This window comes from Scyliorhinus torazame, chromosome 6 (assembly GCF_047496885.1).
Source record: "Scyliorhinus torazame isolate Kashiwa2021f chromosome 6, sScyTor2.1, whole genome shotgun sequence".
In the NCBI taxonomy this organism is placed as follows: Eukaryota; Metazoa; Chordata; class Chondrichthyes; order Carcharhiniformes; family Scyliorhinidae; genus Scyliorhinus; species Scyliorhinus torazame.
The window spans coordinates 160210484-160238447 of NC_092712.1; the positions used below are offsets into that span (position 1 = coordinate 160210484).

At 45.2% G+C, this 27964-nt stretch overlaps 1 protein-coding gene across 2 annotated transcripts in view; it reads left to right on the forward strand.

Moving 5' to 3' along the window:
• vps50 (VPS50 EARP/GARPII complex subunit) overlaps nt 1–27964 on the forward strand; it is a 258473-nt gene that overhangs the window by 81819 nt on the left and 148690 nt on the right. For both annotated transcript variants that reach the window (XM_072509012.1, XM_072509013.1), the window contains 3 exons: nt 17280–17322; nt 18498–18596; nt 27521–27661. In XM_072509012.1, coding sequence (XP_072365113.1) covers nt 17280–17322; nt 18498–18596; nt 27521–27661 — 283 coding nt within the window. The remainder of the gene's footprint in view (nt 1–17279; nt 17323–18497; nt 18597–27520; nt 27662–27964) is intronic.

Here is a 27964-nt window from a genome sequence, read left to right on the forward strand (position 1 = left end):
TGCCAAACTTCAAAAAGGTAGCATCAACTATTCAGTGGAAAGCAGTACAGGAGCACAAAGGGTAAAAACATTTCCTGAAAGCACAGGACATTGGTGTAGAAAATACTAAGTCAGATTGAACAGTATCTGTAGTTGTAGACCGCGTTGCTGTCTTTCTGTTATAGATGGATATTGAGATTCATTTTTCTGACATTAATTCTAGATAAGAGTAAGATGTGCCAAATGTTACCCAAGATTTCTAAGCACTCTCTTTATCTTGCAGTCTGAATCATATCACAGCAGTAACAATCCTTTCTCAATTTATTAGAAAATGCTTCCAAATGTCACTCAGGCGTCACACAATATTAATGTCTGGCACGACAGCTTCAGTGTTTGCTTTCAAGACAGACTTCTTGCTCTTTGGTCAGTACATTTGGTCTTCTGACTATGCTGAAATTTGCCAATGTGTCAGTCTCCGTTATTGGCAAGGTTAGTGGGTATAGGTCGATTGGGCAAATGGATGACAGTGGGGAGTTGGGCACAGAGTTAGTCTCACCGACAATGATAAGAACAAAGGAAAAAAGTGGGGAGAAAAAAGCTGATATTCTGTGGCAATATAGAGTCATTTACAGACCGGATGTCTGAGAGTCTAATTCACAAAACCTATGCGATTGTGGGCTTCATAAATAAAGGCATTGAGTACAGCAGCCAAGTTATGTTGAACCTTTATAAAGCTCTGGCTATTCCACAACTAAAGTGCTGTGTCCAGCAGTCCACGTGCAAATGCAGCAAGACTTGGACAATATCCAGGCTTGGGCTGACAGGTAGCAAGTAATGTTCACACCATACAAGTGCCAGGCAATGATCAACTCCAATAAGAGAGATTCACACCATCACCCCTTGACATTCAGTAGCATTACCATCACTGAGTCGTCCAATATCAATATCCTGGGGGTTACCATTGATTAGAAAAGGAACTGGACGAGTCATTTAAATACTGTGGGTACAAGAGCAAGTCAGAGACTAGGAATCCTGCAGCGAGTAACTTCCCTCCTGACTCCCCAAAACATGTCCACATTCAACAAGTCACAAGTCCGGAATATGATGGACTACTCCTCACTTGCCTGGATGAGTGAATCTCCAACAACACTCATCAGAGAGGAGGTAGTGGCATACTGTATTGTCACTGGACTGGTGATCAAGAAACCCATATCCTGGGACGTGGGTTCGAATCCCGCCATGGCAGATGGTAGAAATGAAATCCAATAAATATATGGAATTTTTAAAAATGTCTAATGATGACCATGAAACCATTGTCAATTGTTGTAAATATCCTTTAAGGAAGGAAATCTGTCATCCTTCCCTGATCCACAGCAATGTCGTTGACTCCTTTAGGGCGGCATGGTTAGCATTGCTGCCTCACAATGCCAGGAACCTGGGTTCAATTCCGGCTATGGTTTACTGTCTGTGTGGTGTTCGTACATTCTTGGGCAGCACGGTAGCATGAGTGGATAGCACTTTGGCTTCACAGCGCCAGGGTCCCAGGTTCGATTCCCCGCTGGGTCACTGTCTGTGCGGAGTCTGCACATTCTCCCCGTGTCTGCGTCGGTTTCCTCCGGGTGCTCCGGTTTCATCCCACAGTCCAAAGACGTGCAGGTAGGTGGATTGGCCATGATAAATTGCTCTTAGTGACCAAAAAGGTCAGGAGGGGTATTGGGTTACGGGGAGAGGGTGGAAGTGAGGGCTTAAGTGGGTCGGTGCATACTCGATGGGCCGAATGGCCTCCTCCTGCACTGTATGTTCTATGTTCTAACTCACCAAGGCTCCTTGGGCAGCACCTGCCAAACCCACGGCCACTCCCATCTAGAAGGACAACAGCAGCAGATACATGGGAACACCACCCCTATAAGTTCCCCTCCAAGTCACTCACCATCCTGACTTGGAAATATATCGCCGTTTCTTCGTTGGGTCAAAATCCTGGTGCTCCCTCCCTAATGCCACAGTGGGTGTACCTACATCATATGGACTGCAGCAAAGGCAGTCTCAAAGACAATTTGGGATGGGAAACAGATGCTCAACGAGCCAGCGAAGCCCATACCCCGTTTAAAAAAAAAAAAAAGAATTTAAAAATGTTCTGGCCACCACACTTCAGAAAAAATGATGAGGGTCCATTAAAGGGTTTTTCCAGGGATGGAGGATTTTAGCAAGAAGTACAGGCTGGGGTTCTATTTAGAGCAAATGAGAATGAGGGGAGATTTGACAAAGGCGTACGAGATTGTGACAGGTTTTGATGAAGGTAAACAATGAATATTTGTTCCCATGAGCTGATGGTAAAAGGATTAAAGAACACAGATTTAAGATTTTGGGCAAGAGTTGCAGGAGGAATGGGAGGAAGAACCTTTTTGCAGTCAGTGATAAAGACCGGTAGCTCGCCCATGAGCATGGTGGAAGCAGGCGATCAAAAAATTCAAAAGCCGGGACTTCCGGTTGCGGCTATGTGGAGCTAAGCCGCACGTTCGGCAGCTCCCGCTTGGAACGGACTTATGGGCTCTTTTCAGGGCCCCCAACGGCATTTTTCCGACATTTCCCGGTGTGGGAAGAAGACTGCAACATTTCCCCGACAGTGTATGGCTTGGACCAGGAGCGGGGCGACTAAAAACGTGGTGGTGAAGCCAAAGAAAGTGCGAGGGAAGAAGAGCAAGATGGCGGCGGGCGGGGTCCAGGCAGCGTGGATGCAGTGGGCGCAGGAGCAGCAGGAGGTTATCCAGCGCTGCTTCAGGGAGCACAAGGTGGACCTGCTGGAGCCGATGAAGGCTTCTATGATAAGCTGCTGGAGACCCAGACGGCCCAGGAGGTGGTAATCCGCGAGGTCCGACAAAAGATCTCAGATAATGAGGACGAGATCTTGGGCCTAGCGGTAAAGGCGGAGGCGCACGAGGCGCTCCACAAGAAATGGCAGAAACGGTTTGAGGAGGTGGAGAATCGGTCGAGGCGGAAAAATCTGCGGATCCTGGGCCTCCCGGAGGGGCTGGAGGGGTCGGACGTGGGGGCCTATGTGGTCACCGTGTTGAACTTGCTGATGGGAGCGGGGTCCTTCTAGCGGCCCCTGGAGCTGGAAGGGGCCCATAGAGTGCTGGCGAGGAGGCCCAAGGTTAACGAGCCGCCGTCGGCAGTGCTGGTGCAGTTTCATCGGTTCGCTGATAGGGAGTGCGTACTCAGGTGGGCCAAGAAAGAGAGGAGCAGCAGGTGGGAGAACGCGGAGGTTCGAATATATCAGGACTGGAGCGAGGAGGTGGCGAAGAAGAGGGCCGGGTACAACCGGGGGGGGGCTTTAACACTGTTGGATCCGGCACTGGATCGCTCCACCAGGTCTAGGGTGGGTAGGAGGCTGGCGGTGGCTAAAGTGCTGAGGGGGTTTATGGACCAGATGGGAGGGGTGGACCCTTGGAGATTTGCAAGGCCCGGGCCTAGGGAATTTTCATTCTTCTCGCATAAGGCCTATTCCCGGATCAACTTTTTTGTTACGAGCTGGGCGCTGATTGCGAGGGTAGAGGGTACCGAGTACTCGGCGATAGCCATTTCGGATCATGCCCCGCATTGGGTAGACATAGTGCTGGGGGAGGAGAGGAACCAGCGCCCGTTGTGGCGCTTGGAGGTGGGGCTGTTGGCGGACGAGGAGGTGAGCGAGCGTGTCCGAGGAAGAACAGAGATACCTGGAGGCCAATGATAACGGGGAGGTCCGAGTGGGGATGGTCTGGGAGGTGCTGAAGGCGGTGGTTAGGGGAGAGCTGATCTCCGTTAGGGCCCACAAGGAGAGCAGAGGGAGAGGCTGGTGGGGGAGATGGTGAGGGTAGACAGGAGGTATGCGGAGGTGCCGGAGGCGGAACTGTTGAGGGAGAGGCGTGGCCTCCAGGCCGAATTCGACCTGTTGACCACCAGGAAGGTGGAGGCGCAGTGGAGGAAGGCCCAGGGGGCGATTTATGAATATGGGGAAAAGGCAAGTCGGATGCTGGCGCATCAGTTTCGGAAGCGGGACGCAGCTAGGGAGATCGGGGAGGGAGTGTGGTGCAGAGTGCGGTTGGCATCAATGGGGTCTTCAGGGACATTTATGAGGAACTGTATCGGTCCGAGCCGGCACTGGAGGAGGGCGGAATGGGCCGCTTTCTGGACCAACTGAGGTTCCCGAAGGTGGAGGAGGGACTGGTGGCGGGATTAGGGGCCGAATTGGGCTGGAGGAGCTGGCCAAAGGAAGAGGGAGCATGCAGGCTGGGAAGGCACCGGGGCCGGATGGTTTCCCGGTCGAATTTTACAAGAGATATGTGGACCTGTTGGGCCTGTTGCTGGTTAGGACCTTCAATGAGGCAAGGGAGGGGGGACTTTGCCCCCGACGATGTCCCGGGCACTGATCTCCTTGATCCTGAAGCGGGACAAGGATCCCCTGCAGTGTGTGTCTTACAGGCCAATTTTGTTGTTAAATGTAGATGCCAAGGTGCTGGCGAAGGTCTTAGCCACGAGAATTGAGGATTGGGTGCCGCAGGTCATCCACGATGACCAGACGGGGTTCGTGAAGGGGGGGCAGTTGAACGCGAATGTGCGGAGGCTCCTGAACGTTACTATGATGCCGGCGAGGGAGGGGGAGTCGGAAATAGTGGCGGCGATGGACGCTGGGAAGGCCTTCGATAGGGTAGAGTGGGGGTACTTGTAGGAGGTGCTGATGAGGTTTGGGGAGGGGTTCGTCAGGTGGGTTAGGCTGTTGTACGAGGTCCCGATGGCGAGTGTGGCCACGAACAAGAGGAGGTCTGAGTACTTTTGGTTGCATTGATGGACGAGGCAGGGGTGTCCCCTGTCCCCCCTGCTCTTCGCACTGGCGATTGAACCCCTGCCTATTGCACTGAGGGAGTCGAGGAACTGGAGGGGGCTGGTGCGGGGTGGGGAGGAGCATAGGGCGTCGCTCTATGCGGACGACTTGCTGCTATATGTGGCGGACCCAGTGGGGGGAATGCCGGAGGTAATGAGGATTCTCAGGAAGTTTGGGGATTTCTCAGGGTACAAGCTCAACATGGGGAAGAGCGAGTTGTTTGTGGTTCACCCAGGGGACCAGGAGAGGGGGATTGGCGAGCTCCCACTAAAAAGGGTGGAGAGGAGCTTCAGGTATTTGGGGGTCCAGGTGGCCAGGAGCTAGTTGGGCGTTGACGCTGTCCCTGGCGGGTAGGGTGCAGTCAGTCAAGATGACGGTGCTCCCAAGGTTTTTGTTCCTGTTCCAGTGCCTCCCCATTCTTATCCCGAAGGCCTTCTTTAGGCGGGTCAACAGGAGCATAACGGGGTTTGTGTGGGTGCGAGGGACTTGGAGGGTGAGAAGGGTGTTCCTGGAGTGCAGTAGGGATTGGGGGGGGGCTGGCGCTGCCCAACCTCTGCGGGTACTGCTGGGCTGCCAATGCGGCGATGGTGCGCAAGTGGGTGATGGAGGGGGAGGGGGCTATATGGAAGAGGCTGGAGACGGCGTCTTGTAAGGGTACGAGTCTGGAGGCGCTGGCAACGGCGCCGCTGCCACTCCCTCCAATGAGGTGTACCACGAGCCCGGTGGTGGCGGCTACCCTCAAAATCTGGGGGCAATGGAGGCGGCACAGGGGGGAAGTGGGGGCCTCGGTGTGGACCCCGATACGGGGGAACCACCGGTTTGTCCCAGGGAGAATAGATGGAGGGTTTTCAGGGTGGCACAGGGCAGGGAGAACAAGGTTGGGGGACCTGTTTGTGGATGGGAAATTCGCGAGCCTGGGTGAGCTGGAGGAGAAGTACGGGCTCCCTCGGAGAAACACCTTTAGGTATCTACAGGTAATGCCGTTTGCCAGGCGGCAAGTGGTGGAATTCCTATTGCTGCCGCCACGCACGGTACAGGACAGGATGCTCTCGGGGGTGTGGGTTGGAGAGGGGAAGATCTCGGCAACATACCAGGTGATGCAGGAGGAGGAGGAGGCCTCGGTGGAGGAGCTGAAAGGTAAGTGGGAGGAGAGTTGGGGGAGGAGATCGAGGAGGGGAAGTAGGCAGATGCCCTAGGGAGGGTGAACCCTTCCTCTTTGTGCGCGAGGCTCAGCCTCATACAGTTTAAGGTGCTGCACAGGGCACACATCACCGGGACAAGGATGAGCCGGTTTTTTGGGGATGAGGACAGGTGTGTTCGGTGCTCAGGGAGCCCAGCAAACCACACCCATATGTTCTTGGCATGCCCAGTGCTGGAGGAATTTTGGAAGGGCGTAGCGAGGACGGTGTCGAGGGTGGTAGGATCCAGGGTCAAATCGGGCTGGGGGCTCGCAATATCGCAATATTTGGGGTTGCAAAGGAGCCGGGAGTGCTGGAGGCGAAAGAGGCCGCTATTCTGGCCTTTTGTGTCCCTGGTAGCCCGGCGGATTTTTCTTCAGTGGAAGGATGCGAGGCCCCCAAGCGTGGAATCCTGGATCAACGATATGGCGGGGTTTATTAAATTGGATAGGGTGAAATTTGCCTTAAGGGGATCGGTGCAAGGGTTTTTCAGGCATTGGCAACTGTCCTTTGTCTACCGTTCTGCCAGGAAGTCTATGGTCAGCAGCAGCAGCAGCCCGGGGGGGGGGGTTCTATTTTATTTTTGTTTGTCTATACTGGAGGATCTGAGGTAGGGTATATATTTGTTATGTTTGCTTTGTGTTTCGGTGGGTGTTAATTTATTATTTATGTATAGGGGGAGGGGGCACTGGGTTGTTTTGTTTTGTTTGGTATTTAATTCTATTGGGTTCCTTTTACATTTTGTTGTTGATATTTTGTGAAAACTTTAATAAAAATTATTTGAAAAAAATAAATAAATTCAAAAGCCAATTGGATGGGACGAAATATACTTGCAGGGATAGAGCGAGTAATGGGATTGACTGGTGTTCTTTGTAGAGATCCGGGAAAGACTCAATAGATGGACTTGCCTCTTCCTGTGCATGAAATGACTCTATAACTGTGATTCTGTAAACTTGGAATGGGAAACAATTTGTTTGGAAGATGATGCTGCAATGCCGTGAGACCAAATTTGCAGTCATTTATGCTAATTGGCAAAAAGCTATTGTACACAAAGTCGTCATAAAACTATTGTCATAGTGGTTATTTTATAGGTCAGGCCCGATTGTTGATAGCTGTGGAGGGACAGCAACAATAATTTCCCCAAAATGGAAATCTGAATGGATGAAAATGACAAAAACCATCATTGAAGGAGAAAAACATACCAGTTTAGGTTTAAACGGTAGTTGCTCCCATAAAATGTGATTTAACAACTTTTCATCTTTGTTTTTCATTTGCTGACGGAGAAAGAAAAAGCCATGGATAGCTTGTGCATTAGAGAATTAATTTAATAAATGTTAAAACATTTGCCGAATGGCAGCTGGCAAGGATCAAGAAAGCCTACTCCAATAGAATGCGACTGTCATATGAGAGTATCTTTAAGAAATGGGTGTTTATAAATGGGTATGTATATAAACATCTGTAGTGAGAGTACCTTGAAGAAATGGGTATTTATTACTGCAGTGATATCAGAGTGGGTGGAGCTGGGCTGTCTGTCAGCTTTTTACTTTCGTTTCAGACTGTTTGCTGCAGGATGTGTTTTAGTTTCGTTTTCAAAGCTGGATAGCTGCAGTCACAGTCAGAAGGTGTATCAGAATCTCTCTCTGTAATCTAAAGACTGTAAATCGATCCTGGTCATTTAAAACTAATAACAGTAGTGACTTTAACCTGATGTGCTTCTGTTTAAAGGTTTTTAAAAAATAGTCTTCTGGATGTTAAAAGGACAGTTTACGGATTACTTAGTGTTGTATTCTTTGGGGGTTGTATTTGAATTAATGGTTGCTAAGATGTTCACTGTTTGTTTTAAAAATAGATAAACATTGTTTTGCTTTAAAAAAAATACTTTTTCCATTTCTGCTGTACCACACCAGTAGAGTGGGCCGTGTGCTCCCCATACCACAATCTACTAAAAGTTGTGGGTCAGGTAAACTCCATGGTACACTTTGGGTTCTCTAAACCCTGGCCCATAACAAACTGGGGACTCGAGGAGGATAAAAGTTTATCTATTGGATTGGCTTTGTGAACTTAAAGACAGTGAGGGGTGAGCATATTGTGGTTGCTTTTCAGGTGTGGTATTTTAGTTTAAGTAAGGAGTGTGTTGTGGACAATGGCTCTTTCAGAGGCTCAGAAGTCTTTGGGGGTGGAGACGGTCACACGTTGTACCTTACGGACAGAGACTAAAAACAGACTTTTAGATTTGGCAAAAACATTGCAGTTAACATTACCTGACAAAATGCAAAAAGATGAGGTAATTATGGCGGTGGCTAAGCATTTAAAGTTGCCTGAGATACAGTTTGACGCATTGTAAATGGCAAAAATTCAGTTGCAAATTAAACAAATGGAACATGAGAAAGAATTAAAGCAGCTTGAATACGAAAGGGAGAGAGGAAAAAGAAAGAGATAGAGAGGAAACAAAAAGAGAAAGTGGGATACAGATCAGGGAAAAAGACAAAGAGAGAGTTTGAACTTCAGAAAATGGCCATGAAATATTACAGTCAGTTAAAATTGGCAGACGTAAAGGGAAACGTACAGTTGGTTGATAGTGATGAGGATAGTGAGAAAGAGCGTCAAAGTCAAAGGCTTGGTGTCAATCTATTTAAATATGTCCAAGAATTGCCAAAGTTTGACGAGGAGGAGGTATTAGTCTTTTTCATTTCATTTGAGAAGGTGGCTAAACAAATGGCCACAGGACATGTGGGTATTACTGATTCAAACAAAGCTGATCGGTAGGGCGAGTGAAGTGGTTGCATCACTACCGGAGGAGGTATCTGAGACGTATGAGGAGGTGAAAAAATCCATCTTAGGTGCATATGAACTAGTGCCTGAAGCCTACAGACAAAGGTTTAGAAATTTAAGGAAAGAATTTGGTCAAACATACATGGAGTTTGAAAGGATCAAACAGAGTAATTTTGATAGGTGGATAAGGGTTTTGAAAATAGACAAAACGTATGAAGCTCTCCGAGAAATTATACTTTTGAAGGCGTTTAAAAATTCATTTCCTTATGTAGTGAGAACTCATGTGGAAGAGCAGAGGGTTAAAACTGCGAGGTTAGCAGCAGAAATGGCAGATGATTATGAATTAGTTCATAAATCAAAGCTTGGTTTCCAACATCAGTTTCAGCCTGTGAGGGATAGAAACTGGGGACATGAGAAATACTCAAGTTGTAAAGGTGATCTGATGGGAGATAATAAGGAGAGTGTACCTCAGATTAAAAAAGAAATCCAGGAGGGTGGAAAAGAAATGAAACATTTCAAATGTTTTCACTGAAATAAACGAGACCATGTAAAGTCAATGTTGGTGGTTGAAGAAAAGCACTGGGAAGGCTGATGTGGTAAAACAGGATAAGACAGTGGGGTTTGTTAAAGTGGTAAAGGAAACACCAAGTGAAGCAAAGGAGGTGCAAAAGATTGTACAGACTGATCAAGAGGTGATTGATACGAAGGTGCCAGATCTCTTTAAAGAATTTACTTGTGTGGGTAAAGTTTACTCATGTGTATTAGGAGGAGCAGATAAAAAAAATCACAATTTTAAGAGATACGGGAGCTAGTCAATCTTTAATGGGAGATGAGGCGTTATGTATTTTGGGAAGAATGTTGCCAGAAAAAGTGGTAATATGTGGAATTCAGGGTGAGAGGAGTAGTGTTCAATTACATAAGGTAAGGTTGGAAAGTCCAGTGAAGCGTGGTGAAGTGATAGTAGGAGTAATCGAGAAACCATCTTGTCCAGGAATACAGTTTATCTTGGGTAATGATATAGCTGGATCGCAGGTGGAAGTGATGCCTATTGTGGTTGATAAACCAGTGGAAAATCAGACAATTGAAGTGTTGAAGGACTAATATCCTGGGATTTTTCCGGATTGTGTAGTAACAAGGTCACAAAGTCACAGATTAAGACAAGAGGGGAAATCAAAGAGTGAAGATGAAGATCAATTATCAAACGATTTTTGATCAGATGTATTCAAAAAAGAACAAGAACACGTGGACGATGAGGCGGATATTTTTAGTTCAGGAAAATTGACAGAGTTACAACAAAAAGATATAGAAATAAAACGGATGTATCAGAAAGCATATACGGAAGTGGAATCTGCGTGTATACCAGAGTGTTATTACCGTAAAAGTAATGTCTTGATGAGAAAATGGGGACCTTTACATATGCAGGATGAAAAGTGGGCAGAAGTTCATCAAGTAGTATTGCCGGTAGGGTATAGAAAGGAGGTGTTGAAAGTTGCACATGAGGTACCAGTGGGAGGTCATTTGGAAATAAGGACAACTCAAGCTAAAATCCAGAAACATTTTTATTGTCCTGGACTACATAAAGATGTAGTAAAAGTTTGTCAATCATGTCACACATGTCAAGTGATAGGGAAACCTCGAGCAGTGATAAAACCAGCGCCCTTAATACCCATTCCAGCATTTGAGGAACCTTTTACAAGGGTCCTAATTGATTGCGTAGGACCGCTTCCTAAAACAAAAAGTGGGAATCAATATCTTTTGACAATAATGGATATGTCTACTAGGTTTCCAGAGGCCATTCCAGTACGTAATATTATAGCTAAAAAGATTGTGGAAGAGTTACTTAAATTCTTTACTAGATATGGACTACCCACAGAAATACAATCGGATCAAGGATCAAATTTTACCTCCAGGTTATTCAAAGAAGTTATGGATAATTTAGGAATAACACAAGTTAAATCAACTGCGTACCATCCAGAATCGTAGGGTGCGTTAGAAAGGTGCTGTCAGACATTAAAGACCATGTTGAGGGCTTATTGTCAAGATTATCCAGAGGATTGGGATAAAGGAATTCTATTCGTACTGTTTGCAATTAGGGATGCACCTAATGAGTCAACCAAATTTAGTCCTGTTGAACTAATTTTTGGTCATAGGTAAGAGGACCACTTAAAGTGATTAAGAAAAAATTGGTGAGCGAGAAATCAGAACTTACATTGTTGGATTACGTGTCAAATTTTAGGGAATGATTAAATGGAGCAGGTGAATTGGCTAGACAACATTTAAAAGTTGCACAAAATGTGATGAAACGGGTAGCGGGCATGAAATCCAAAGTTCGTAGTTTTGCCTGTGGAGATTAAGTTTTAGTATTGTTACCAGTGGTAGGTGAGCCTTTAAAAGCAAGGTTTTGTTGACCTTATCAGATTGAAAGGAAATTAAGTGAGGTGAATGATGTGGTAAAAACACCAGATGGAAGGAAGACTCACCGAGTGTGTCATGTGAATATGCTTAAAAGGTACTTTGTAAGGGAAGGAGAGAAAAAGGAGGCAGTTTTAATGATTCTAACTCGAAGTGACGAACCAAATCCAGATGACTGTGAATTTGACATACCTCAAATTAAATTGGAAAATGAGGATGTTCTTAGAAATTGGGATAAATTGTTGAGTTACCTTCCAGAGGAAAAACAGACTGACCTGAAAGAGTTATTGATATCACATTGGCAAGTTTGTAGAAATTAATTGGGAAGTACTAAAATTGTTACACATGATATCAATGTGGGAAATGCTGTTCCAATCAAACAACATCCATACAGACTGAACCCTTTAAAATTGGCACACGTTGGATAAGAGATTGAGAATATGCTTAAAAATGCCATAATTGAAGTGGGTTGCAGCCAATGGAGCTCACCCATAGCGATGGTACAAAACCAGACGTACTCAACGGTTATGTATGGACTATAGAAAGGTTAATGCAGTTACACGAACGGACTCTTATCCCATCCCACGTTTGGAGGATTGCATTGAGAAAGTGGAACAATCCGCTTTTATTTCCAAACTGGATTTACTTAAAGGTTACTGGCAGGTACCTTTATCCGAAATGGCAAAGGAGATTTCAGCTTTTGTGACTCCAGATGGTATATACCAATTCAAAGTTATGCCATTTGGCATGAGAATCACCCCAGCTACATTTCAACGGTTAACTAACACAGTTGTTTCAGGATTACCCAATTGTGCGGTAAACATCGACGATGTGGTAATTTTCAGCCAGACATGCAAAGAACATTTAAAACATCTGATGGAGTTATTTGATCGACAAAGGAGGCGGGTTTGGTAATAAACCTAGGCAAAAGTGAATTTGGAAAGCCCAAGTCACTTTCCTTGAGTTTCCGATACCCTCGGCACGACGGGAAATAATGCAATTTCTTGGCATGAGTAGATTTGATAGCATATTGGTGAAAAATATTTGTAGCGTGGTTGCTCCACTGATGAACTTGAATGAAATGAAAAATGAAAATGAAAATCACTTATTGTCACAAGTAGGCTTCAATTAAGTTACTGTGAAAAGCCCCTAGTCGCCACATTCCGGCGCCTGTTCGGGGAGGCTGTTACTTGCTGAAGAAACGTCGAAAATTTCAGTGGACAGCGGACTTTCAACATGCATTTGATGGCCTGAAATCTGTGATAACTAATGCTCATGTGTTGGAGAATTACAAGGGACTTTGTGATCAGATTGAACAAAAGTATCTGACTTTAAAGCGAAATGCCAAGGTGTAGAGAAGTGGACAGATCGTGCAGAGACCTTCTTGTTCAAAGAGACTGTCAATTGAGAAGGATTTCAGTTGGAGGAAGATGAATGAAAGAAAATGGACTATATTATTATACCTGTTTGCGTGTGGTTTCTTTTAATCGATAAAGTATATTTACTCTGTGCATTTCTTAAAGGATGGTGAAAAGGTGAAATATGAAACCATCTTTTAAGTTGATGGGGTATTTTTTTTGGGGGGGGGAGGTGTCATGTGAGAGTACCTTTAAGAAATGGGTGTTTATAAATGGGTGTATATAAGTATCTGTAGTGAGAATACCTTTAAGAAATGGGTGTTTATTACTGCAGTGATGGCAGAGAGTGGGTGGAGCTGGGCTGTCTGTCAGCTTTTTACTTTCGTTTTAGGCTGTTTGCTGCAGGGTGTGTTTTAGTTTCGTTTTCAGAGCTCGATAGCTGCAGTCACAGCCAGAAGGTGTATTAGAATCTCTCTCTGTAATCTAAAGACTGTAAATCGATCCTGGTGATTTAAAACTAATAACAGTAGTGACTTTAACCTTAAAGTCTTCTGGATGTTAAAAGGACAGCTTACGGATTACTTAGTGTTGTATTCTTTGGGGGTTGTATTTGAATTAATGGTTGCTAAGATGTTCACTGTTTGTTTAAAAAAGGTTAACTTACGTTAATAGAATAAACATTGTTTTGCTTTGAAAAATACTTTTTCCATTTCTGCTGTACCGCGCCTGTAGAGTGGGCCGTGTGCTCCCCATACCACAGTCTAATAAAAGTTGTGGGTCAGGTGAACTCCATGATACACTTTGGGGTTCTCTAAACCCTGGCCCATAACACAACTCCAATTGAATTATCAATCATTCTGTCTGATATTGGGTGATTTTTGCTTAATATTTTAAGTATCTAAGAGTCATATCAGAGTATGTTCAAAAATGTATCTGTTCATCAAATAGCGTAGGAGATGTGACAAGTTCAAAAGGATCAAATGATATGTGATCCAGATACAACTAATTGCACAAGTGAGCTCAGTGAGACATATGGCCTTTTTTGGGTTATGGCTGTGCTTGCATAGTTTTAGATTTTCTGCGTTATCATTAGTAGGAGCTTGTTCAAAATTGAGCAAAGATTTCAAAGCTATTTCATCAAAGACCGAGGAAATGCCATTTTGTAGATATGAATCTGAATTTGTATCAGGGCAAACTTTGTGGGAAAGTTTCTTTGATTTGATAGTGATTGAACATTTTGTCGTGGGATGTTGAGCTTTCTGTAACGTTCTGCTCATTTCAAATTCTATTTCAAGATTTTTTGCTATTTTTAAAAATCTCCATGCACAGGAATACTGTTCAACTGTTAGAAATGTTTTTATCAATCATATAACTGAGGAGATTGAACCTAAAATGAGTCAAACACTTGAGATATATTGATATAAATATACCTGACTTGCAAAGATTGAGGTGATTCAGAATTGAACTTTACAGGCTCACTTTTATGCTTATTGAGACAAATCAATCCCTTTCTCCGTTCAATCCAGCTGTTAGTCTTGTTAAGATAACCTTATAATAAATTAATATTTATGCCATAAAGAACAAAGGCACACCATTAACATAACTACTAGAAGTAGGATAGATTCTTTGGATTGTTAAAAAGACGTTCAATCCACTTAGCCCTTCTGTTTTGCCTCCAGAATTAAGTAGCATGTAAAATATTGTGCAGAACAGTTCATTTCAGTGGCCGACCTATGAAGATTTTCTGCTGCTCTTATCAGATTTTCTAATATAATGGTCCAGATCTTTGGTAGTAATGATGTTGAACCTGTCAATGTTTGCCAACCTTTGAAACTGACAACTTCTGGAGTCTGCACATTAACAAGGTTCAACAAAGTTATCCAGATTCTGCATTCCCAAGGGTGTATTGTTGAACTATCAGAATGCAATCAACTTGAACTCACAGTATCTCATCTTTTTATGTTAATAATATCACTGAACAAACCCTTGAAAAAGTTGCACCTTGTTGAATGAAGCACAATCAGTTCATTATTACTGCTGAACAGCCTCACTGTCCTTGAAAACATATTTACATTTGTGGAATGGCGAATTGCTTTGTTACAATTAAATTTGCATTTTGCAATTTAAAAAAAATGCTAATTATGATATGTACTACCTTAACCACATATATGTCTCAATTGTTTATTTTACTTTCTAAAATGTTACTGCGTGTGAAAATTTCAGCGCATTTTATTCTGGTCTTTATGAACATTTTAATGTGACTTCCTGCTTAGTCTGCTTGATGATATTCCTGGGAGTCTTGACTTGTGTCAGATACAAAATTCTGTTGGGAAAGGGGGAATCCATGTCATAGAACTTTAGCTCTTTGTGGGCAGCCTTCGTCAAGGTCAATGATGGATATGGTCACTTCATTGTGGACTCTGAAATCCAAAGACCGCAAGTCTTCCAATGTTATGGAAAAGAGAAGATTAATACATTAAGCTCCATTTAGGGGAGGGATCTGCAAGAGTTTAAGTAACCTAAAAAAGTAAAGGAGAGCACAGCAAAGAATAAAGTAAGGGAGGGCATTAATGACAAGGGAATGGATAGAGTTATGTAACTGGAGTCTAATAAAATGATTAGCCATAAAGTGAGACACAATTCTCTTCGAGAAGAGTTAAAATGCCTGTGCAGCAATATATGCAGTCTCCATAATAAAACCGAGGAACTGGAGGCAATTGGGCTTCCCAATTGTTGGGAAGAACCACACATAATCCTTGCTGATACATGGCTATGGAATAATAGGACTGGGAATTCATCAATTCAGGATGTAACATATTTAGAGAAGGTAAAAAGGGGAGGTGGAGTAGCTATATTTGGGTAGCATATTGGCAGTAGGAAAACGGATGCAGCAACAGCAAGACAAAGATAGAATCCATTTGGATAGAGATAAACAAAATTAAAACCTCAATCAAACTGATAAATATTGTCCAGCAACCACATTGAAGTGGAACGGAGGTTGAGGAAGAAATATGCAAACAAATTAGAGAATTAAGTTAAAAAAATCATGGAGAATTTAAATTACCCTATTATTGCAGATGAGGTAAGTGTTGAGGATAAGGGAATGGAGTTCCTGCAATGTGAACAGACTCCTGCTAATGCACAGACTCCTTCCTAATCCAAGACGTAAATATCCTAACAGGGAAGGCATGCTGCGGAATCTAGCAACGAGGAATGAAAATGAACGGATCAGAGAAAGCGAGTAAAGGGGGAACAGCCATGCAACAATAACCAAAATATAATACACTTGAAGATAATAGTGAAGGACAAAAATACAATGAAAACTAGGTTAATAGATTGAACAAAAATAGATTTTAGGGGCTGAGAAAACTTGGTTAAATAAAATGGGCAACAATATTCGCAAGCAACAATGTAGAACAAAATGGGAAACATTTAAAACTGTCTTCAACAGAGTGCAGGGAAATATGTTCCACAAAAGGATAGAAAGAACTAAATACTAGTGAAACTCCACAGGTGAAAGAAAGACACGAGGATTAGGAGAAAGGTATGCATTGCAAAGAAGTTAAAGATACTAGATTAGGAGAGAAGTAAAAATAATCAGGAAGTCAAAACAGGATGATGAAATTGTCCAAGATCATAAAATAGTAAAATATTTTACAGACACACCAATAAAAACAAAAGGAAGGCTGTGATTGGAATAGGGCCATTAAGGGATGGACAGGATAATACCACGGGTGACGATAGCAGTGATGGCAGAAATATTAAATAATTAATTTTCTTCAATATGCACCAACAAGATAGATTAGATAGACATGTCATTGAATGATGAGATGAGGAATGAGATAAAATCTAAAATAGAAAACTCAAAAATGATAAAACCTCTGGTTCAGGTGGCATAAAGGGAAGAAATGGCAGAGGCATTACTAGAGATTTAATCATTCGTTAGAAAAAGACATTCCAGAAGACTGGTGGATAGATGATAATCCTACATTTGAGGAGGAGAAGGGACAGATCATGTCCAGGGAATTATAGACCAGCCAATTCTTCATTTGCAGTAGTAAAAATAATGGAATATTTATTAAAGGAAAGAAGAGAACAGCATCTCAATTAAAAACATTATAATGGTTTGCCAGCATGTATTTCAAAAGGAAATGTTTGTATTGCATTTTACAAGGCAGTAAAAGAGAGGGTAGACAGTGGTAATGCAATATATGCAATTTTCTTGAATTCTCTATAAGTTTTCAAGAAGATTCCCCATAATGGACAACTACTTTACTCAAAGAGTGGTTAGAATATGAAACTCGCTACCACTGGGAGTGGTTAAATTGAACAGTATAGATGGCTTTATTGGGAAACTAGTCAAGCATATGAGAGAAGGGAATAAATTTAGGCTGAGGAAAGATAGGGGTATACTTGAGTGGAGCATAAATGCCAGCATGGACTGGTTGGGCTAAATAATCTGTGTGCAGTATAGCCTAATATCATGGGTTCAGTCCCCATAATTGATGATGTCAGCCTGCTTGCCCGATGTGGAGTGGTGCCCTTCAAGCTAAATAACCAATTGTCCTTTCTGAGATGGAGAGATGACTATGGCCCTCGAACTATGGTTAATTACTACTTATAGCCTATATAATTCCAAGTAATCATCTGACTGATGAGATGGCATTCATGGCTTAATTAGTACATATAGAAAAACAAACAATTTTTTGTCTATTTTTTCAGTGAACTGAATTCAAAATTGCAGGATACGTTGGAACAAATTGAGGTGGGAATTTTTAATCAAGGCTCATTAAGTTACTGATTGTAGAAATAGAAGCTTTTCTCCAAATGTTGCACATCTATTAATTCATGTTGACCAGTTAAATATTTAATATGTTTTAGTGAAGCAGAATTGGCATCACACAATTCCCGCATTGGCAAATCGTTCCCCTGCTTTCCTTCCCCCATCCCTCACGCAAAAGGAAATAAGTCCCTGTTTTGGTGTTGTCAGTATTGACAATAGTTTATTGTGATTCTTAGAACGTAGAACATAGAACATTACAGCGCAGTACAGGCCCTTCGGCCCTCGATGTTGCGCCGACCTGTGAAACCACGCTAAAGCCCATCTACACTATTCCCTTATCGTCCATATGTCTATTCAATTACCATTTGAATGCCCTTAGTGTTGGTGAGTCCACTACTGTTGCAGGCAGGGCATTCCTCGCCCTTACTACTTGTTACTTCACCAGTAACAGTTTAGGAACGATCTTCCTCAAAAGCACCAGTTGGGTCTCATGCTTTCTCACATTTCAGGAGAAGAAAGATGTTTTGGCCTTACGGGAAGCTATAATTTTATTTTTATATTCACATTAACAATTGGCTATTCCATTGACCCACTTATTGAAGCATGATGGCCCCAAATTAAGTCTCGGCTGAATATTTTTTAGTGAATTTGTTGAACTTGCTTAGTAGAAATTTTGTTTGTTAACTTTATGAAACAAGCATTCAAAGAGTCACTTACATTCTTAAAACTACTTTAAATCTATTTTTGTTTTGTAGTTGCTGTTATTTACATATTTCAGATCAAACAGGTGCGATATTTTATTTTGCACCTCCATTTTATTTATTTCATCCAGTTTTTATTTGGAGAATACAACTGAAAGCTATGGAGCTTGAACAAGTTTTTTTAAAAATTCATTTTGCGGGACGTGAGTTATTGGCTGTCTCTAACTGCCCTCCATTTCAGAGTTTTAAGAATGTAAGTGAATCTTTGAAGACTTGATTTCAAATGCGTGGATTGTAAAGTTAATAAATTGTAATTTTTTTAAGGCAATTGAAAGCGACAATGTGATTTATGTCCATATGTCTATGAACTACTTGAAAATAAAATTATTCACTGATGTACACTCTTGCTGTTCTTTATTTTATTGTACTTCAATATTATTATTTTTTAAAATCTAGGAACAATTAGATGTGGCACTGTCAAAAACCTGTAAGCACTTTGAAGTTGGCCATTATACTAAGGTCCAACTTGCATACAGATTGCTGGGAAAAACACAGGTAAATACAATTCAAATGTTGTGCTGTTTGTATTTTTTTAGCGCAAGGTCATTTTATCCTGTGGCTTTATGGCATTTACTTTTTTCATTCTTTCTTCGGACGTGTATATTGTTGGCAAGGTCGGCATTTATTGCCCAGCCTTAACTGCCCTTGACCTGAGGGGCTTTCCAAGTCAACCACACTAATGTGGGTTTGGCGCCAAATGAGAATGGCAAATTTCTTTCCCTATCGGAGATGAATTTTTACAACCCTCTGTTGTGGTGGTCACCACTTTCTGCACCTCTTCCAGATAAGGGTCTGGAGTTTCATTCACATTTGCACCCAAACAGATGTTCAATCTGGCACAAACCAATTATGAGTTAAGTGTCTTAACAGCAATACACCTAGGTTTCCACCATTGTTCACATCTGCTCCTCAAATTCTTTGCTTCAACAAATCTCCACCCACAAAATTGGCCACACCCCCAACTCTCGAAGATGAATATTCTCTAATTACACTTGTTTGTGGGTTACTCAACAAAGTTACTTTCAGGTGCACAAGCATCTGATCATGCAAAGCAAGTGCTTACCTGCTGGTCTGCAGAGCATTGAAGCTTCCATCATCTTTTGCTGTTGAAGAAAAACCACTTTACAGGTTTTTTTTTTACAAAATAGAATTCAATGGCTCCACACTTGATTTATGCCATATTCGAGGAGGTGGAAGCGAGAGACAGGAGGCCACAAGAACACACTGCACCCCATTTCTGGAACCTAGTTCTGAGTGTATTTCGGATTGACTGACATTGAAGAAAAAGTCTGAGTAGCTGATTGGTCGACTCCCTGAGTTTCAAAAAGCATGTTGTGCGATTCTTTTGAGATGATTTGAAGAATGAATGAGGTACCCTCAATAATGATGCTTAGAGATTAAACTGTAAAGAAGGCTTTATTAGGCTAATAACTATGCTATAGATTTGGACGAGAGCTGACTGCTATACAGACCATGAGGCAGGCCTTTATGTATGGCTCCCAGATGGGCGGAGCCAGAGGCGGAGTCCCCAGGGTTCCAAGCCTGGTCTAAAAGGGTACATCACCTTACATGATGATAAGGCAGTAACCGTTCATCCCATTCACCCCCTGTTTAAAAAGGAGTCCGGCGGGGGTGAAGTGCCATCATAGGTCCATCCGCCTCGGCGGCCGGATCGTCCTCCTCGATCTCCTCAGTTCGGGCGGTGGTGCGGCGGGCACGGACGTCCCGGTTGAGGGCACATCCGGGAGCACAGCGGTTGGAACTTCGGTCCGGGTCGGGGCAGAGGAACTAGGCAGGGCCGGGGGTAGCGGAGCCGGCGCCGGCGGGGTGTGTAAAGGGGGGGCGCACGGTAGGAGCTCACCAACGGGTGGTAGGGCCGGAAGGGGGTGTGTTGTAGGGGGCGACGGGTCCTGCAGGGGAGCGGCGCGGGAAGGGGCGTCTGTGGTGGAGGATCCAGCGGGCGCCAGATCCCGGAGGGAAACCGTATCTTGCCTGCCGTCGGAGTACTCCACATAGGCGTAACTGGGGTTGGCTTGGAGCAGTCGGACCTTTTCAACTAGGGGGTCCGTTTTATGGCTCCTCGCGTGCCTCCGGAGAAGAACAGGTCCTGGAGCCGTCAGCCAAGGTGGAAGCGAGACCCCGGAGGTAGACTTCCTGGGGAAGAGAAACAATTGCTCATGAGGGGTCTCATTTGTGGCCGTGCAGAGGAGTGACCTAATGGAGTGTAGGGCATCGGGTAGGACCTCCTGCCAGCGGGTGGTTGGGAGATTTCTCGACCGCAGGGCCAGAAGGACAGCCTTCCACACGGTCGCGTTCTCCCTCTCCACCTGCCCGTTTCCCCGTGGGTTATAGCTGGTCGTTCTGCTCGAGGCGATGCCTTTGCTGAGCAGATACTGACGCAGTTCATCGCTCATGAACGATGTACCCCGGTCGCTGTGGATATAAGCAGGGAAACCGAACAGGGTGAAGATGCTGTGCAGTGCCTTAATCACCATGGCTGAGGTCATGTCGGTGCAGGGAATGGCGAATGGGAAACGGGAGAACTCATCGATCATGGTGAGGAAATAGGCATAACGGTTGGTGGACGGGAGGGGCCCCTTGAAGTCCACGCTCAGTCGCTCAAAGGGGCCCGAGGCCTTCACGAGCCGAACCTTGTCTGGCCGATAGAAGTGCGGTTTGCACTCCGCACAGTCCTGGGAGGCCCTGACCATGGCCTTGACCTCCTTGGTTGAGTAAGGTAGGTTGCGGGACTTGATGAAATGGACGAGCCGGGTAACCCCCGGGTGGCAGAGGTCATTGTGGATGGCTTGCAGGCGGTCCTCCTGTGCGTTGGCGCATGTGCCGCGGGACAGGGCATCTGGGGGCTCGTTGAACTCCCCTGGACGATACTTGATATCGTACAAGTAGGTGGAGAGTTCGATCCTCCACCTCAAAATTTTATCGTTTTTTATTTTGCCCCGTTGCGTGTTATCGAACATGTAGGCGACCGACCGTTGGTCGGTGACGAGGGTAAACCTCCTACCGGCGAGGTAGTGTCTCCAGCACCGCACAGCCTCCACAATGGCTTGTGCCTCCTTTTCGACTGCAGAGTGTCGAATCTCGGAGGCGGTGAGGGTTCGGGAAAAGAACGCTACTGGTCTGCCTCCTTGATTGAGGGTAGCAGCCAGGGCGATGTCTGATGCATCGCTCTCTACCTGGAAAGGGATGGTTTCGTCCACCGCGTGCATGGCGGCCTTGATGATGTCGGCCTTGATGCGGTTGAAGGCCAATTGAGCCTCAGCCGAGAGGGGAAAAGTGGTGGTCTTTAGGAGTGGGTGGGCTTTGTCCGCATACTTGGGGACCCACTGGGCGTAATAGGAGAAAAGCCCCAAGCACCGTTTGAGGGCCTTGAGGCTGCGGGGGAGAGGGAGTTCCTTAAGGGGGCGCATGCGGTCGGGGTCGGGACCTAGGACCCCGTCTTCCACGACATAGCCGAGGATGGCCAGCCGGGTGGTGTGGAAAACGTATTTGCCCTCGTTATAGGTCAGGTTAAGGGCTCGGGCGGTCTGGAGGAACTTTTTGAGGTTAGCGTCATGGTCCTGCTGATCATGGCCGCAGATGGTGACATTGTCCAAGTACGGGTAAGTAGCCCGCAAACCGTACTGGTACACCATTTGGTCCATCGCCCTTTGAAAGACGGAGACCCCATTTGTGACACCAAAGGGGACCCTGAGGAAGTGGAAGAGCCGGCCGGCTGCTTCGAAGGCAGTATAGAAGCGGTCTTTTGGTCGGATGGGGAGCTGGTGGTCGGCAGATTTGAGGTCGACCGTGGAAAAGACTCGGTATTGGGCGATCCGATTTACCATTTCCGCGATGCGAGGAAGGGGGTACGCATCAAGCTGCGTGAATCGGTTTATGGTCTGGCTATAATCCACGACCACCCGTTTCTTCTCCCCGGACCGGACTACCACCACTCGCGCTCTCCAAGGGCTGTTGCTAGCCTCGATGACCCCCTCTCCCAGTAAACGCTGGACCTCTGACTTGATAAAAGCCATATCTTGGGCACTGTAGCGCCGGCTCCTGGTGGCGACGGGCTTACAGTCGGGAGTGAGGTTAGCGAATAGCGAGGGGGGTGCGACTTTCAGTGTCGCAAGGCAGCACACCGTGAGGGGGGGCAAGGGTCCGCCGAACTTCAGTGTCAGGCTTCGGTGGCTGCACTGGAAATCCAGCCCGAGCAGCAGGGGGGGCACAGAGGTGAGGGAGGATATGAAATTTGAAACGGGTGTATTTGGCACCCTGGATCGAGAGATCCGCAATACAGTACCCCGTGCTTTGTACCGAGTGGGACCTAGATGCGAGGGCTATGGTTTGGGATGTAGGATGGGTGCGTAGGGAGCAGTGCCTTACCGTTTCAGGGTGGATAAAGCTCTCCGTGCTCCCGGAGTCGAAGAGGCATGCAGTGTCGTGCCCGTTGACCTGGACCTGCATCATGGAGTTCTGCAGGTGTTTTGGCCGAGTTTGATCGAGGGTGATCGCACCCAGTCGCGGGTAGTCGGAGTCGTAAAATGGCCGCTGCCGTTGGTCGCACGTGTCGGGTCGAGAAGATGACCGCCGACCAGATGGCCGCTCCCATGATTCGCACGAGGCTGATGACGCGTCAGAAGAGGACGTGTCGGGTCGGAGCGCAGCAGCATTGCGAGGCCTGCGGGCCTGAGAGCGTGATTTTCGGGCCGGCTGTTCTTTGTTTTTCTGTCCCCTGGGTCTGGCCAGGCAGACCCTCGCAAAGTGCCCTTTCTTCCCGCAGTCGCTGCAGATCGCGGAGCGGGCTGGGCAGCGTGGGCGTGGGTGCTGGCCCTGCCCGCAGAAGTAGCAAGGTGTGCCCCCATGGTGAGCGGGTCGCCGCGTGGCGCAGGCCTGTAATACGGGCGAGTCTGAGGAAGTCCGGGGGGGGCTGGCAGAGTCCGCGGGGTACGTACCCAAGTTATGTCGGGCCACCTCCAGCGAGGAGGCGAGCGTTAGCGTCTCCTGGAGGTCTTTTGCCCCGTTTTCGAGCAGTCGCTGCCGGATGTAGGTCGAGCGGATGCCGGACACGAAAGAATCTCTGATGTGCAGGTTCATATGGACTTCCCCTGTCACATCCTGATGGTCACAGTCCCTGGCCAGCGCGGTGAGTTTCTCAACAAACTCGTCGAGCGATTTCCCCCGAGCGCTGCTGGCAGGTAGAGAGCAGATGCCGGGCGTGCACCTCATTGACGGGTTTGACAAACCGCTTGCGGAGCAACTCAATCGCTTCCTCATAACTCGTCGCCTTTTCGACCGTGGCGGAGATTCTGTGACTCACCCGGGCGTGGAGTAGACGCAGCTTGCGTGGCCCCAGGATGGGAGTCTCTGCGGAGTCCAGGTAGGCCTCAAAGCACCGCAGCCAGTATTTAAAAATTTCCTTTGCCTCCGGCGTTCGTGCTTCCAGATTGAGCTTCTCTGGTTTTAGGCCTGCGTCCATCCTGAATCTAGTTTTGCCTAATAAATTGAGGTACCCTCAATAATGATGCTTAGAGATTAAACTGTAAAGAAGGCTTTATTAGGCTAATAACTATGCTACAGATTTGGACGAGAGCTGACTGCTATACAGACCATGAGGCAGGCCTTTATGTATGGCTCCCAGATGGGCGGAGCCAGAGGTGGAGTCCCCAGGGTTCCAAGCCTGGTCTAAAAGGGGACATCACCTTACATGATGATAAGGCAGTAACCGTTCATCACAATGAAGTGCTGTAGAACCTTCACAGTGGAAATGAAAGGTGGCCATGGCTTGCAACCTTTTCATCTGGATCCTTCTGAGCACCTATTGGGACCTGTGCGGGATCAATCAAGGAGCAGTGAAGGAGGACAATCAAGAGTGAACAATGACCTGTTCCAGAGTGCAGGAGAGTTAATTAAATTTGGATTTTCTGTAGTTGAGCAAAGACACTGGCTGCTAAACTTCAAAGAATGGGGTGTTTATCCAGAGTGGCTGACTGAGCGGTGGCATGGTGGCACAGTGGTTAGCACTGCTGCCTCACAGCTCCAGGGACCTCAGTTCAGTTCCGGCCTCAGGTGACTGTCTGTGTGGAGTTTGCACGTTCTCCCCGTGTCTGCGTGGGTTTCCTCCTGATGCTCCGGTTTCTTCCCACAGTCCAAAGATGTGAGATTATGTGGATTGGCCATGCGAATTTGCCCCTTCGTGTCCAAAAGTTTAGGTGGGGTTACTGGGTTACAGGGGTAGGGTGGAGGCATGGGCTTAGGTAGGGTGCTCCTTCCAAGGGCTGGTGCAGACTCGATGGGCCGAATGGCCTCTTTCTGAACTGTAAGTTCTATGAGTGCTCCCCTGCAGAACCTGTAAAGCTATGTGAATTGAAGAAAGCAACACCGAGGAACCGTTGCCATGCTAATGGATAGAAGAGCTCACAACAGAATGGTCAGGAGAGGTCAGAGTATGGTGAAAATATTGTTGCTGGAATGCAGTGGAAGTTTAGAACATGGATAGAAACTGAACAAGAACTAGAGACTGGAAATGATTGGGGGACAAGAAAGGAATTGTAGAAATAATTAGAAGATTGGGCGAGCTGATGTGATAGAGCAGGTATCAAGTCCTGGCCTGTGAGAGAGCACGTAAGGCAGGATTTAGGTCTTGAAGGAAGGAAGGAGGTGATGCAAATAAGTAGTCAGAGGAAGGAATGCGCAATAGCTGCACTTGACAATTTGATGGTTCTAAAATTAAATGAGCCCTGATGGCAGAATAGGAAACTTCCTGTAACTGAACAGAGAAGTTTAATTAATGGAAACATTGACACATTGTGTGGTAGACGTGGTCATTTATATTCAAAAACAACAACCACTATGCTTCATAGATAGAATTTGTCATAGAATTTACAGTACAGGAGGCCATTTGGCCCATCGAGTCTGCACCGGCTCTTGGAAAGAGCACCCTACCCAAGGTCAACACCGCCACCCTATCCCCATAACCCAGTAACCCCACCCAACCCAACACTAAGGGCAATTTTGGACACTAAGGGCAATTCATCATGGCCAATCCACCTAACCCGCACATCTTTGGACTGTGGGAGGAAACCGGAGCACCCGGAGGAAACCCACGCATACACGGGGAGGATGTGCAAACTCCGCACAGACAGTGACCCAAGCCAGAATCGAACCTGGGACCCTGGTGAAGCAATTGTGCTATCCACAAGGCTACTGTGCTGCACACAGTCGCATTATAAAACAAAGAAAATATCACTCCAAGCCATGTAAGAAAATACTTGGTCAGATTACTCAAGGTGGAGAGACAGACAGATGTAGAGAGGGAATTCTGGAGGTTAGGACCTCGTCAGCTGGAGATGTACCAATGGTGAAGCAGTTACAATCTGGCATATTCAAGAGTCTAGAATTAGAGGGGTGAAGATATCTTAACAGGATTGTGGGGCTGGAGGAGGTTGCAGAGATGGGATGGAGTGAGGTGAGGTCATGAAGGGAATAGAAAACAAAGTTGAGAATTTTTAAAATAGCCAGGAGCTAAGTTAGATCATGAAAATGGGTGTTAGTAGAATGGGACCTGGTGCGAGTTAAGACATGGACATCAGAGCTTTGAATGATAGCAAATTTATGGAGAATAGAATGTGGGAGACCAGCAAGGAATGGGTTTGAAATAGCCAAGTCTAGAGGAATGAATGAGGGTTTCAGCAGGAGATCAACTGAGATGGGATGATGTCAAGCAATGTTGTGGAGGGAGAAGTAGATTGTCTTGGTAATGCCACAAATATGAGGTTGGAATCTCATCACGGGGTCAAATATGGTGCCAAGGTTGCAAACAGACTGGCTTAGTCTCAAAATATTGTCAAAGAGAGATGGGTTCTGTAACTACAGAACGGAGGAGGGGCTGAAAACAATGATTTTAGTCTTCCCAATATTTATTTGGAGGAAATTTCTGCTTGTCTCGTCCTGGATGGTGGACAAGGTAATAATCTGATAATTTAGCAACAGTGGAGGAGTCAAGAAAGGTGCTGGTGAGGTTGAGCTGGGTGTCATGAGTGTACATGTGAAAACTAACACTCTGCTTTTGGATAATGTTGCTGAGGAGCAGCATGTAGATGAAGAAGTAGGTATGGCCAAGGATTGATCTTTGGGGGGTCGGGGGCACAAACCAGAGATAATTATACAGGAACGGGAAAGGAAGCCATTGCAAGTGACTCTCTGACTAGGATTGGATAGCTAAGAATGGAACCAAGTGAGAGCAGTCCCACCTAACTGGATGACGGTGAAATATCATTGGAGGAGGATGGTATGGTCAACGGTGTCAAGTTCCTCAATTTTCTGAGAATGGAGCACAGTTTTATAATCTATTTACAGTAATAGCTCAATTAGATTGTTATGTAGGCAGAATGATGGCAATTAAAAGTAGGTAAGGACAGTGGAGGAACAATTTTGCTGCACATGAGTGTGAGATACTACTCGTAAATCAAACATTTTGCAATGCAAGTATAATACTTTGAAGAACTTCTACTTCTACGCATGCAACCGAAGTACAAACAGAACAGTGACCATTGCCATTTTCCACATCAACTTCCCAATGGCCTTATTAGCAAGACTGCCATTTAATAATGAATTATGGCTGATTTTGTTCTGTGGATGATTTTGTGCTTGCTTGGAACTCCGGGAATATGATTCACTTATTTCTCTTAAACCTTGCAGTCATTAGAATAATCTTATATTTTAACAACCTAGTGTGAATTTATTCAGGTCTGGGATCATTAACAGTAACCTGCCTGCCATCCCCTGGATCCCATAATATATTCTTGTTGATTTGTATCCAGAGCAATCTCCCAACAAAGTTTCCCCTCCATCTTTGATCATGGAGATAAACTATGGAGCTATATATTTTTGAGTCTTAACATTGCCATGGCAACTTTGATTAGCTGGGTGTCTGACATGCTTGGAAAACCGAGCTTCATGCTTCAAATTCTCCAAAACAAGATTTCATGGTGACAATTGGGAATCCTTTGAGAGATCCATTGAAGATCTGAGAATGTATACGTTGGTTGTTGGAATCCAGCTCCAATGGTCTAATAGCATGAACATGAGAGTAGCCTAGGATAAATGTTCTACACCTTATGAAAGTGTCATTTTGTATTTGAACTGGAAATATTTTTTTGATGAAGATGGCTTTGTGAGATTTTGTTTTTCAATTTGCTGGTTTGTTCAAAGGAATGTTGATTCTGCTACTAACTTAGAATTCATGGGGCATCTCCCTGCCATCAGAATACTATTCAACTGACATAAAAGAAATAATTTTCTCTTTGAGTTGAAACGATTTTTTAAAAAAATTCCGTAAGGTTAATTCCTATTCCAGCTGTTTATTTATTGCCATTACAATATGCATTTCAAAATCTTTTTTTTAAAAATATCTGTAGACTGCAATGGACCAGCTACACATGCACTTCACTCAGGCGATCCATAACACAGTGTTCCAGGTTGTCCTTGGGTACGTGGAGCTGTGTGCAGGAAATTCTGACACCAAGTTTCAGAAGCTCCAATATAAGGATCTTTGCACGGTATGTATTTTTGTATCAGGTGTGACTTTCCTTTGAGAACATAAGCGTTATTTATATTTTTAGATTATTGATGTTCTTTTCAGGGTGAATTCATGCATAGAAGAACAGAATTAATATTGAGTATCTTTGATTTGATTTATTGTCATATGTACCAAAGTACAGTGACAAGTATTTATCTGCGGCCGAGGTAACGTACACAGTACATACATAGTAGACAAAAAGAATAATCAACAGAGAACATTGACAAATGGTACATCGACAAACTGTGATTGGTTACAGTGCGGATCAAGGGGCCAAACAAAG